Raw genomic sequence first — 13,756 nt, forward strand, 5'->3', positions numbered from 1 at the left:
CTGAGGACCGAGAACACTGGGGGACTTATTTCCTTGCCTTCCTGTTACTACAGCTTGGGGACAACTTGGAACATTTTGTGGTACTCCACCAGGAGGTATTTGAACTGCTGCCTACACAGAGGCTAGCGAGGGAGACTTGCCTCCCCAACTGGAGGAATATGATTGTGTGCACAGAGGAGGGCCGCGCCTTTGACCCCAACTTTTAGCAGCTGGGGAAGCTGCAGGATGGGGCACAGAACGTTGCTTTACTTTCTACAGAATCTTGTGCCTATACCCTAGAGCTTGTGTCATGGCCTTAAGACTTCTTGAACAATAGAGTGACACCAGAGTCCTTAAGAAGATCTCAGGCATGTCTCTGATGTAGCCACATAGAGCCCAAAGCTTGCAGCGCTGAGGGACTGGTTCCTGGCTTCTTGTCTGTGAGAACCACTCCAAAGGGACCCAGAGCACCTTGTGGCCGTCAAGGTCTCTGCTGGGACTCGTAGCAGCCCCCTGAGTGGATTGCAGAGTCCTGTCCTCGAGGAACTTACAGAGAGGAACTAGTCATAGCTGACACGCACTGAGCTTCAGACCTTGTCACTAGCGCTGTCACGGATTATGTCATTTAATGTGCACAGCCACCCAATGAGGTTGGACAACTACCTCCCCCTTTTTAGAGATGAGGAGATTGAAGCTTACAGAGATGAAGTTTTTCCCCGGAACCCCACAGCTAAGGAGAGATGAGGCTGGGACTGAACTCAGGCAGTCGACGCTCAGTTGTGTTAATATAGACATTAGTGACAACCTTTGTGGCGTTGAGTAGCAGTTCTTAATTTTTCACTAATGGCGAGATAGAGTAAAACTAGCTGCTCCTATACAGAACATTCTGTGACAAATCCAGTGATGCTTTCTTACCGTGATTTTTCTCCAGGATGTCCGAATCTCAGGAGTGATGGGAACTGACTGCAAATCAAATGACTCTCGTTTGGTACTCTCAAGTCAAGGAGGCCAAAGAAGGAGAATTTCAAGAAGGGAATAGACAACAATGTTAAATGCTGCAGAGAGAGAAAGTAAAATGGGAACTGGAAAGATTCCATCATATTTGCAGTTAGATTTTGTGAACTAAAACTATCTATTGTCTTCTGGTATACCAAGGAGGTCTTTTTTCTTCTCTCAATTTTAATGAAATAGATCATGTACACATGGTACCAAATTCAAAACACATAAGAGGAAGACAGTGCAAAGCCTCTAGGTCTCCCTCCCATCCCTGCAGCCCAGGTGCCATTTCCCTTTCCTGGAAGCAAACAATATTACAAATTTATTGTGCATACATCCTGAGATACTCTATACACATATAGTAAGTGTATATACTCTTTTTTTCTTTTTCTACACATAGGGTATCATACTATATGCAGTGTTCTGCACCTTTTATCATTGTTGTTAATTTAACAATATATCTGTGGTCTTATAGACCATCCCACAACAGTACAGTCAGAGCTTTCTCATTACTTTTTGCAACTGCATGGGGTTCCATGGTATGAATGTATTCTAATTTATTTAATGAAGACATGTTTTCAGCTGACCCTAAAAAAGCACCGACATCCAGGAAAGATACTGGAAAGGGCTTTCTCTTTCAAGGACAGAAAGGTCACTATCTGGAGGTCACTGCTTAGATAGAGCTGAGGACCATTCAGGTGCTAAGGGGTACCCGTGCTGGGTCTAACCGAACCTGACAAGAATTAGCTTACATCTGAGGGGCTTTCTTGCAACCTACCACCCTGCACTATGATTTAGAAACTTCATTTCTGAAAATGGCACACCTCCTTACACATCAGCTGGAAGCAGCCAGGATACTGTCTCCAATATTTTGGGCAACAAGAGAAGTTATAAATCTTTTAGTCCTTGTAAGTATAGCATCCCCAGAGTATCTTGCACACAAGAGGCATTTAATAAATGTTTGTCTACTTGAATGAATGAACAGGGCACATGGCCACATTGGATTTTTGAAGTAGAGTGAATGAATGAGGGTTTGTGACTAGAATCTGCATTCATCCATCATCTGTCCTTCCATCAAATACTCACTTTAAGTACCAGCCTCTGCTAATCAGTCGTAGTTACTGAGCAGACATGTACCCGGACAAGTCATCGGGCTGAAATAACTTGGTAGAAGTATCTCTCAGTTTTCTATCCTCTAATTCCTAATCTAATGTTCCCAATATCCTCTAATTCTTCATTTCAAATGGAAAAGACTAGATCTAGACTCAGATCTGACCAGTTCAAATTCCACCACTAACTGAATGACCTTGGATAGTGGCTGAACTCTGAACTTATATTTCCTCATCTGTAAAGCAGGAATAGTATTACCTACTTTCTTAGGGTTTTTATTAGGATTAAATGAGCTAACATTTACAGCACCTAACAAAGTCCTGGTCAGGTAGCAGAAGTTTAAAAGTGTTAATGTCCTCTCTGCTCTTCTGCCTCTCATAAGGTATGACCTATGCAATTGATCATTGCTGATTCTGAGTATATGTTAGTTTATAAATAAATTGGAATAGAGGTATAAATCAGTTTTCTGTGAGTTTAGCTGTAACCTTAGAATATTAATGATGGTGGGGCACTTGAGGATTGTCTAATCCAAGTTTTTTTTAAGTACAGGATACATGATCAGAAATTCATTTGTGTGTGAACTGCATAATTTAAAAAATTACAGAATTAACAATTCAAAATATATTTTAATTTCAATTTATTTTTCTAATTTTTATTATTTTTGAGGCACAATTGACAAATATAATTGTATATATTTAAAGTGTCTACATGACGATTTGATATACATATACATTGTGGAATGATCAAGATCAAGATTAACATATCCATCATCTCACATAGTTAACCCTTTTTTTTTCTTTTTTGTGGTGAGAATGCTTAAAATCTACTCTCAGCAACTATCAAGCACACAGTTCAGAAATATTAACTATAGTCACCATGCTGTACATGAAATCTTCAGAACTGATTCTTCTTATAACTGAGTTTGTACCCTTTGACCAACATCTCTCCATCCGCCTCTCCCCACTCCCAGCACCTGACAACCACCTTTCTACTCTCTGTTTTGATGAGTTCAGCTTTTTAGATTCAACATACAAGTGATACTGTGCAGTTATTTATCATTTGTCTTCCTCTGTCTGGCTTATTTCACTTAGCGTAATGCTCTCAAGGTCTATCATGTTGTTGCAATGGCAGGATTTTGCAATGATTAAATTGATCATCCCTTAACCATTTACTGTTGTCAGGAAGGGCGTCATCTCCCTCTAAGACGTATGGGTGAAGGAAGAGGAAGAAAAGATCAGGGTGACAAAAGTCAGGAAAATGATGCTGGCAGGCAAATCAACATATCTTGTTATAGCTACTTAGCCATAATTCTTCAGGAGAGTTCTAGAGTTCATGTAGCTGTCGCTGGATTCTTCGGAAACCAGGTCATCTTTGTACATAGAGCTAGCTTTTAGTGCGATCAGCTGCTCTTCAAATTGAGCCACGTGGGTGGGGCTGATGCTTGATAATTTAGAATCATTCTGAGGTTTCCATTGTAGATGCAGCTACAAATATTTAAAGCCTTGCACACACTCATCGACATCCAGGAATCTGTTTGGTTATCAATTTTTGAAATTCCATGATTCTGTTGAACCCTGGGCAATTCAACAACGTGAAGTCGAGTAGTCCCCTAGTTTTCTCTGCCTAGTCTACATCTATTTTGATGTGGTCACTACAACGAATCAGAAATCAGTTTCCGGTTTCTTTTATTCACATGTGACATCGGTACAGTTTCATCAGCCCCTGGGGTCAAGTTGCTCTGTGCCTTGCAATTTAAAAAAATCATGAAAAATTTTCTCCAATGTCCACAGTCTGATGATCCGGGTACATGTAAGTGAATTAAAATCTTCACACTCAGCTTCAACTTCCTTTGAATATTACCTAAAAATTGTAAATTTTAAGGGCATGAGTTGAAAATTCACAATTCTGATCACACTAGGATATGAGTCTGTCTTGCGACTTGCCACCGACCAAACTACCTGATGGTGAAATGGAAGCTTCTGTTTCAGGGGAAACTTCCATTTTGACTTGAATTTCCCCTAAGTAAGTCTTTTTTTAATTTTGCCTTTTCCTTTCGTTGTCGAGCCCCATCTATGCCCAGTGAACTGAGCTTTCCCATGTTTATGCCAAACTACTCAAATTTTTTGAGACAGGTGGCTAAGCCTGCCAGTTTGTGTGTGTGTGAGCTCATTAGGGAAGGTGTGTTTTGTTGAACATCCTGAACTGGCTAGTTCAGGTGAGCTTCATTGCCTTGAGGGCCCCATGTTAGATGCCCCTACTCTGTACCACTCATTACACACAGGAGAAAAAAGAGAGGTCAAGTGACCAACTCAGGTTGATCTGTGAGGAATGGCTTGGTAAGACTCCAAGCCTTCTGCTCCCTCAGCCAGGCAATTTTGAGCAGCCAAAAGAGGACAGACTTGGAGCAGACAGATGTGCGTTCCATCTTTGGCTCTCCTATGTACCAGCTATGACTTTGAGCAAGGTACTCAACCCTCTGAGCTTTGTTTCCCTCTATAAAATTGGAGCTGTACCACCTACTTGTCAGTGCTAATGTGAGGGTTAATCTACATAATTTGCTTGAGTCAACTGGCAGAGCAGTTCCCTTTCCTATTGACCTCTACCCCTGGTCTGAGCTTTCCCAGGGCAAGAATCAATTAATTCCTCTGAGTAAAATCACCCTTCAGGAGGCGATAAAACTGGTTTCTGAATCAGCCAAGCCCTTGCAATATTGTGGATAGCCATGCTGGGTAGCCCACACGAGGAAGACGGGGCTAAGCTGTGGAGACTGAGAAAGGCCAAGGCTTCCCCAGAGACATTTTTTTTAAAAGGCCCCAAACCTTTATAGGTCCCATAGAAAGGTTTCCATCTCAGAACCATGGCAACCGTGGCAATGATCTTCTTTTATGTGAACTTAAGGCATGCTTGAAAAAAATTACTGTACATTCATTGATGAAACTTTTATTATTTATTTTTTAAAATTTTATTTATTTTTTTCCCCCAAAGCCCCAGTAGATAGTTGTATGTCATAGCTGCACATCCTTCTAGTTGCTGTATGTGGGACGTGGCCTCAGCATGGCCGGACAAGCAGTGCATCGGTGCGTGCCCGGGATCCAAACCCGGGCTGCCAGCAACAGAGCGCGCGCACTTAACCGCTAAGCCACGGGGCCAGCCCTCTAACTTATTTTTAAATGCAAAGACAACATGAAAAGAGAACCTTTGTCTTTCATGCAGTTTTAACCTAATAATGTTTTCTGAATAAACATTAAATAGTTGAGGAATATTGAGGAAATGGGGACATTATTTCCTCTATTTTATCACCTCGATTAGCCTTGTTGTCTCCACATAACATTCTCTCCTTAAGCCCTGAGCATGAACCACTGTGATCACTTTGACAGATGATGTAGTGCTAAGGACTCAACGTTTGTGTCCTCCCATCCCAGAGTCATATGTTGAAGCCCTAATCCCCAGTGTGATGGTATCTGGAGGTGGTGCCTTTGGGAGGTTACTGGGTTTGGATGAGGTCATGGGAGTGGAGCACCCTGACGGGATTAGTAACCTTTTAAGGGGATGAAGGGACTAGCGCTCTCTCTACTCTCCACCATGTGAAGATACGACGAGAAGAGGGGTGTCTGCAAACTAGGAAGAGGGCCCCCACTAGACAGTGGATCTGCCAGACAGTGGATCTCCAGAATTGTGAGAAATATATTTGTTGTTTAAGCCACCTCGTCTATGGTAATTTGTTATAGCATCCAGACATACTTTAAATTTTATGCCAGGACTAAGATCAGCAGACCACTCTGCAACTATCATTTTCTTGACCTGTGCTTTGGTCTGATGGCATTGACTCATGGGGGGTGGAAGTTGCAGAAAGAAACAGTCCTGTGAGTCTTGTATCTATTATCAGGATGTTGTCTGTAACTTGACAGATTCTTCTTGATGAGGCTCATTAGGTGGAAAAGCTCCCTGGCCTTTAGACTATGAACAGTTTTCTCTCTGGAGCAATTGGCTTGCTTTTATCTCATGGCTGCCTTTATTTATACGATGGATCAATATTCCTTCTTGGTGCTGAAAACCAGGAAGGCTGGAACCAAATTTAACACTTACTTTTCCCTATTTTAGAACTTTATGGGATGTTTTGTATTTGTCCATTCTAGATGTTGTTAGTGTTTGACTGTTGCCATTGTATAAAGTAAGGAGGGATTTTATGTGATAAAATGTACACAGGTTTAGGGCTGGCCCGGTTGCATAGCAGTTAAGTTTGTGCACTCCACTTTGGTGGCCCAGAGTTTGCAGGTTCAGATCCCGGGCAAGGACCTACCCATCACTCATCAAGCCATGCTGAGGCAGCATCCCCCAGACAAAATAGAGGAAGATGGGCACAGATGTTAGCTCAGGGCTAATCTTCCTCAGCAAAAAAAGGAAGAGCAGCAAGGGATGTTAGCTCAGAGTCAATCTTCCTCACCAAAAAAAAAAAAAAAAAAAGTACACAGGTGTGCCAGAGGGAGAAGAGACATTAAAGTGCCTTTAAAATCTCCACTTAAAATCTAGAGGCAATATGGGAAATCAACAAACTACGGGAAGGTAATTTTACAATCAAAATGCATACAAGTAGGAGATTCATGAAACAATCAAGTAATATATATTCTTAAACTTTCACTAGCTTCAATCATAACACATTAGTTATTATATTAATATTTTAACATTATATTCAGACAGAGTTTTCCTTCCTTTCCAAGTACTTTCTCATTTGTCAAATATAACAGGAGAGAGAATGCACAATGTTAAAAATTTATTTCTGAAATGTTTTATTCTTTTAATCAGTATACATTATATTAAGTATAGAATTTCTTTAAAAATTAACAAATAACTCTAAGTTTCACTGTTAGGACATTGAGATGGAAAAAGAAACATCTGGCTCTTTTGACTTTTCTTTTTACATTTATCCAAGTTCCAAGTAGATTCTCATATTAAGGTTCTTCTGCGTTATTTCTGTCCAAGTTGTGACAGCTAAAATAAAACAAAAAACCCATAAAATCATATATACAATTTTTTTTAAATCACAGAAGAGACATGCATTCAAACGTATCTGTAAACACCTTAAAAATGCATACTTTCATCATGGTAAAATTTAGGCTTATTCCATTTACTGCATTCCTAGAATAATAATAAATTTTCAATGTTTACCACTAACTAACTCAAATGTTTAGCATTTGTAGATATTTTAAAACTGAACAGTAACAAACATTGTCATGACAAAAGTGTATAAACATTATAGGTGCAAAGTCAACTAATGGAAAACAAAAACTCTGAGAATAAAGAGATTATTAACTCAGTATGAAAATGTAAAGAAAAAGGTCATGTGTGGCTTCACTGCTGACAATTCACTTCCCATATGTTTTCATTTTATATTTGTAAAAGATTAAAAGGAAATGAAAAGGTTTCCAATTCTGGAAGGCTGGGTAAACTCCTATTGGACCACTTCTCCCAGAAATAGCAACTATAAACTTTAAACAAAATACAAACACCAACTACCTGAAGGCAATGTAGAGCAACTGAAAGCAGGAAGATTCTGAAAGACAGCTGACAGTTGGAAGGAGGGAACAGCACTAGGTTCCCTGGTTCTGTGGCTCTTAGCCTGAAAGCAAACCATAGTTGGTGCTATATAGGCAGCTAAACCCCGGATAGAAGACTTGCAGTCTTTCTGGCCTGAAGAACTAGAGGAGAGAGTTTGGGGCAACTAAAGCCACTGAAAGTGAGGGGGGAATCCTGGAAAGGAAAGAGTCTGAGAGAGGGAGCCCTGAATCCTGTGTATAGACTTTTCTTAAATCTATGGTGAAACCCTGAGCCACTCATGAATAAGAAAGACTAATAAGCGGGATTTAGCTGCAGCCCAAGAGACAGAGTTTGAAGTTTGAGTTTAAACAAGTTAATTGCCTGCTAAAACCCCAAATCAACACTTTTTAGAGAAACAGAATTCGGCCTCCAAAACATAACATTCACAATGTTAGGGATACAATCTAAAATTAGTCAATACATGAAGAAATAGGACAATGTGACCCATTCTCTAGGGGGAAAGACAATGGAGACCAAGAGTGAGATAATCCATGTGTTGTAATTAATAGACAAGCTTTTAAAAGCAGCTATGACAACTATCCTCAATGAAATAAAGGAAAATACGCTCACAATGAATAAAAAGATAAGCAATCCCAGCAGAGAAACAGAAACTTTATTAAAAAAAAACAAATGAAAATTCTAGAACTAGAAAATACAACACTATTCAAACAGTAGAATGGAGACAACAGAGGAAAGACTTAGTGATTCTGAATACAGAGCAACTTGTACACTCTAAAGAACAGAATCCTCACGGATTTGTGGCACAATATAAAAGGCTGTAAATGGAGTCCCAAAAGGAAAGGAGAGAGAAAACTGGGCATAAAAATATTTGAAGAAATAAAAGCTGAAAACTCCCTAAGTTTGGTGAAGGTATAAATTTATAGATTCAGGAAGCTTAGTGATCCCCAAACAAGATAAATACACAAAAAGTCACAAACAGATACACCATAATTAAACCGCTGAAAACGAAAGACAATGAGAAAACCTTGGAAGCAGCCAGAGAGAAATTATACAATACATATAAAGTTACTTCAATTTGAATGACTGCTGACGTCCCATCAGAAACAATGGAGGACAGAACATAGTGGAATAATGTGTTTACAGTACTGAAAAACTGTCAATCCAGAATTCTGTATCTAGCAAAAATATATTTTAAGAATAAAGGTGAAATAAAGACATTTTCATAAAAAACAAAACTGAGAACGCACTGCTAGCATATCTGAGCTACAATGAATGCTACAAGAATTTTTTCAGTCAACAGATGGAAATTAGAATCTAGAAGGGTGAAGAGCATTGGAAATCATATCTATGTAACAGAAAAAGATTTATTTCTTTATGATACACATGATTGAAACACAAATGATAAACACTGTCCACTGTCATGTGAAGTTAATGATGTCTGTACATGTAAAATATATGACAATCACAGAATAAATGCTGAGGGAATAGGTTTATATGGTTGCAAGGTTTCTGCATTTAATGCAAGTGGAACAATATTAACAGTTAATAACTGTTTATGAACAGTTAAAGATGTATATATTGTGATCTCTAGAGCAACTGCTAAATTAATAACACAGATATAACTAAAAAAACTGTGGATGAATTAAAATGGAATTCTAAAAAGTGTTCAAATGCTACAAAGGAAGGCAGGAAAGGAGGAACAGAGGAATGCCACATAGGAGACGAATAGGAAGGAAACAGTAAAATAGTAGACCTAAATCCAATCATATCAATAATTACATTAGATGTTAAGAGACCAAAGAATCCAATTAAAAGGCAGAAATTGTCAGAAAGGTTAAAAAAAATTCAACTATATGCTATCTACAAGATATATACTTTAAACATAAATTCATAGACAAGTTGAAAGTAAAGGGAAAAGTTTTAACACATAAACTGTAAGCATAAGAAGGCTTGAGTGGCTATATTAGTATCAGATAAAGTAGACCAAGACAAAAAGCAACGCCAGATGTGTAGAGGAATACTGCATAATGATAAAAGGGTCCATTCATCAAGAAGTTACAACAATCATAAACCTGTATGTACCTAATAACAGAGCTTCAAAAACAAAAAGCAGAAACCAACAGAACTAAAGGGAGAAAGAATCAATTCCACAAAAACAGTTGGAGATTTTAACACCATTCTTTCAGTACCTACAAAACTAGACCAAAAAAAAAAAAACAAAAAAAAAAATCAATGAAGACATAAAATCAATGAGGACCTAAGTAACGCTATCAACTATCTTGACCAAATTGATATTTACAGAACCTTTCCTTCAACTAATGCAGAATGCATGCTCTTTTTTAAGTGTACATGCAGTGCTTAGCAAGACAGACCATATGTTGGGCCATAAAAGGAATTCAAATAAATTTTGACACAATGAAATTATGTGGAGAATGTTCTATGACCACAAGGAAATAACATGAGAAATCAGTAAGAATGAGATATCTAGAAAACCCACAAATACTTGAAAACAACAACAGATCTCTAAATTATACATGGGCTAAAGAATACACCACCATGAAAATTTAAAATATTTCAAACAATGATAATAACAAAACACATCAATGTTTATGGAATGCAGCTAAAGCAGCATTTGGCAAGAGTTTTAATTTTATGGCTTTAAATACTTATTTTAGAAAAGAAAACTTAAAGTTAATGATTTAATAATATTCCAACTTCAGAAGCTAGGAAAAGAAGAACAAAGTAAATCCAAAGTAATCAGAGCAAAGGAAACAATAAAGAGTAGAAACAAATGAACAGAAAACAAACAACAGAGAAAATTAACATAGATAACATCTGGTTCATTAAAAAGATTAACAAAATTGAGAATCCTCTAGTTAACCTAAGATTCCTTTTATATGATGTTCTAGAATAGGGAAAACTAATCTATGGTAGAGAAATATCAAGACAGTGTTTTGAGGCAGGGATTAACGAGGGGCAAGGATTAACTGGGAAAGGCTGTAAGGGAACTTTGTGGTGTGATGGTTTTATATCCTGATAGGGGTTTGGGTTACTCAGGCAAACATCTGGCAAAACTCAGGAATGTACACTTAAGATTCGTGTATTTCACTCTTGTAAATTTTACCTCCATAGGGTTAAAAAAAAAAAACTAAACTAAACAAATAATGAACTCTAGGTAATGATATTGGCACTGAAGTATTAAGGGGGAAGTGTACTGGTATCTATGATTTACTTTGAAATTAATAAAGTAAGCTGAAGCAATGAACAGAACGAAGAATGGATAGATGAGTAGGTATCTTATAAAGCAAACAGAGTAAAATGTTCATGGGGAGTGTACATGAGTTCACTACAAATTCTCTTCAGTTTTTATGTGTGTTTGAAATTCTCGTAATACCATTGGGCCACTACATTAAGGTTAAAAATACAAGAACCACATAATGGGAGTTAAAAAAGTAGTGCTGGAAAATGACGCTAGGAACAGTTGCTAGAAATGAGTACAGGGTGCAGTTATGATTTTTGTGGCAGCCAAGGCAAAGGCGAGTGGACATTATTGGTCACCTACTGAGCATCCCAGGGAGTTAAAGCTTAAAAAAGATAAGGTCATTATAATTACCGAGAACATTAGCAGGAACAATACTAAAAGAACATATAGAGTCTGTACACCTCAGCTTCTGCTGTCCTTAACTTTCAAGGTAAACGTAATTCCATTGTATCAACTGAACACATACTACCCCCAAGAAAGTTACCTAATTTCTCAGCCCAATTTGTGATATGCTTGGCAAAGTCAGAAATGTGGACAATATATAAGGAAATACTGAATTGAATTTTGTCTATTTGAGTACATTACTCCAATTTTAAATTTTCTAAATTTACCTTTTCATATATCTGGGGTAATGGAAATAATTTTACTTATCAGAGTTTTCTTCATCCTTGTCCATAGCAAAAACCTTACATTCTTATACCTCTATGGCTTTTCGTTTTAGCACATTTAGATGAATATAATGATTCTCTTGCTCTCTTTTGAAAAATATCAACAGCAACTTAGGGTATGTCAACAGCAGCAAACTAAAAAGATACACTTTACCTGTTTTATGAACTGTGCAGCATTAAAAAGTTCACTGCAGCCATATAAAATGTGTTTACCTTGTTTCCCCTGTAAAATTAGAGACAGAACATAGATACAAATAAGTAACAAGTAATATTTTCAATATTCCCAAGAAGACGGATTAACCTAGTAAGACCTTTTGTTATTCTAAAAGGTTTTTTTTTTCTTTTACGGGGGTGTTGGATTTTAGTGTACACGTTTATCCTAAACTTGCATGGAATACAGTGGTGAAATGGCCATAGGATTTTTTAAACGTGTATTATGGTACACTGCTGGTGCCATTTACACTGAAAATAGAAGGAATCTGATGACTGCCACATTTCACAGGAGGCCCCTTCTTGTCCAAGGAGCAGTCTTTTATACCTTTCTGATCACATAGCTAAAATCAGGCTGTGTGACCAGGCTCAAGAGCAGAAATAAGAAAACCTGACCAAAACCTGGTGCAAACCGTCAATCTTTACATTTCCCATTAAACAACGCCGATAAGCTAGTGCAAGTTGCCCCCTAGTCTATCCTGGACACTAGCACAGGACTATATTAATCACCAATTACTCCATTTCATTCAAGGTTGGCCAAACATCAGCACCATGGCTCCCAGTGTTCCCAGAGATAAGCAGAGAGTTGAAATAAACTAGCTGAGATTAATCTTATACTTCAACAGTCCACAACCCCTCCCCAACCTCCTCCACCTGCTCCCCAACCCTTGATCAAGCTTTCTTAATTATAATCACTTGTCATCATTTTGCCTTTTGTATCTTTTACAGAATTTATAGAACACAAAAAAAAGGATAAACACCAAAATACTAATCTTTTGTATTATCTAATGAGGTATAGGTTTAATTTTCAACATTGCAGTTTACTAATATTCCACTGTAAACTTATTCTTAATTATGCACAAACTTGATACTTGCTCCTTCCGTTAAAAATTGAACTTTATGAAATGTGGCAATACCTTGATTCAATGTAACAATTACTAACTAAATTTAGTTCATTCTTTAGTCAATCATCTTCTAACAAAAGAACAACTTGTGGCAGTTTTAAGTCAAATTTCCAATATATTTGGTCACTGATATTAGTATTATCAAATTTTTTTCCTTTTGGGGTCAGCATTTTTACTCCCAAATTGCTTTTGGATATTAGTGCATATTATTTCTATAAGTATAAGGAGAAAAAAGGTACTGAAACACACATTCAAAGCCTATTGTGTCCCTTAAATATTTGCTCAGAGCGCCTACGGAAATGCCTGAGCTCTCAGACACTCTCAAGAGTCTGAATTGTGATTTGTTTTGGAAATGTACCTCTACAATGTCAAAATGTCTGGTAATATGTTATTGGAGAATGAATCATATTTTATAAATTTCTAAGCTATACTTCTGCGTTGCTTTAATAAATACACCTCAACATGCAAAGGTCTGCTCTCAAAATCAGACAAGTTAAGAAGATGGTTATTTATAGGACAAAGGGTTTCATTTCACAGCTGGCTCTACCAGTATGTAGAAGACGCCAGCCTCTGTGCAGTTGTTCTCCAGTACGTCTCACGTGCAAGGGCAGGTACATCTTCCCTTCAGAGGTGTGAAAGCCTTTGGGAAGCACATTCATTTTTTTGAGGCCACTAGAGTGTTGTTTATCTATTGCACCTTTTAGGCATGCATTGTTATGACAAAGCCAGTATATTCTATGTACCAATCACAGCAATCTTTTTTAGTAATATTTTCCTGTTAATTACTACTTCTGGTAGTTCACTGGATGTTTCTGAGTGTCCTAGAAGAACTAATGTGGCTTCCAGGAGTCTTTTTGTACATCTGACAGTGATATTCACCTGTAAAATGTGATTTGCAGTGTGAATATGGTAATGACTCCTTTAAATTTCTGGAGAGTTTTTTTTTTTTTTTGGGAAGAAGATCAGCCCTGAGCTAACATCTGATGCCAATCCTCCTCTTTTTGCTGAGGAAGATTGGTTCTGAGCTAACATCCGTGCCCATCTTCCTCTACTTTATATGGGACGCCACC

At 37.8% G+C, this 13,756-nt stretch overlaps 1 protein-coding gene across 4 annotated transcripts in view; it reads right to left on the reverse strand.

Annotated features, from left to right (window-relative positions):
- Positions 1–6,844: 6,844 nt before the first annotated feature.
- The window catches only part of SCFD1 (sec1 family domain containing 1), a 97,571-nt gene continuing 90,659 nt past the window's right edge, over positions 6,845–13,756 (reverse strand). For all 4 annotated transcript variants that reach the window (XR_009220016.1, XR_009220017.1, XR_009220018.1 and 1 more), the window contains 2 exons: positions 11,726–11,794; positions 6,845–7,074 (listed from right to left, as the gene is read on the reverse strand). Coding sequence is in view for 1 of the 4 variants with exons in the window: in XM_058540792.1 (XP_058396775.1) it covers positions 7,051–7,074; positions 11,726–11,794 (93 nt within the window). In the remaining 3 variants the exon portion in view is untranslated. The remainder of the gene's footprint in view (positions 7,075–11,725; positions 11,795–13,756) is intronic.

Source organism: Diceros bicornis, chromosome 5 (genome assembly GCF_020826845.1).
Source record: "Diceros bicornis minor isolate mBicDic1 chromosome 5, mDicBic1.mat.cur, whole genome shotgun sequence".
NCBI classification, from domain to species: domain Eukaryota; kingdom Metazoa; phylum Chordata; class Mammalia; order Perissodactyla; family Rhinocerotidae; genus Diceros; species Diceros bicornis.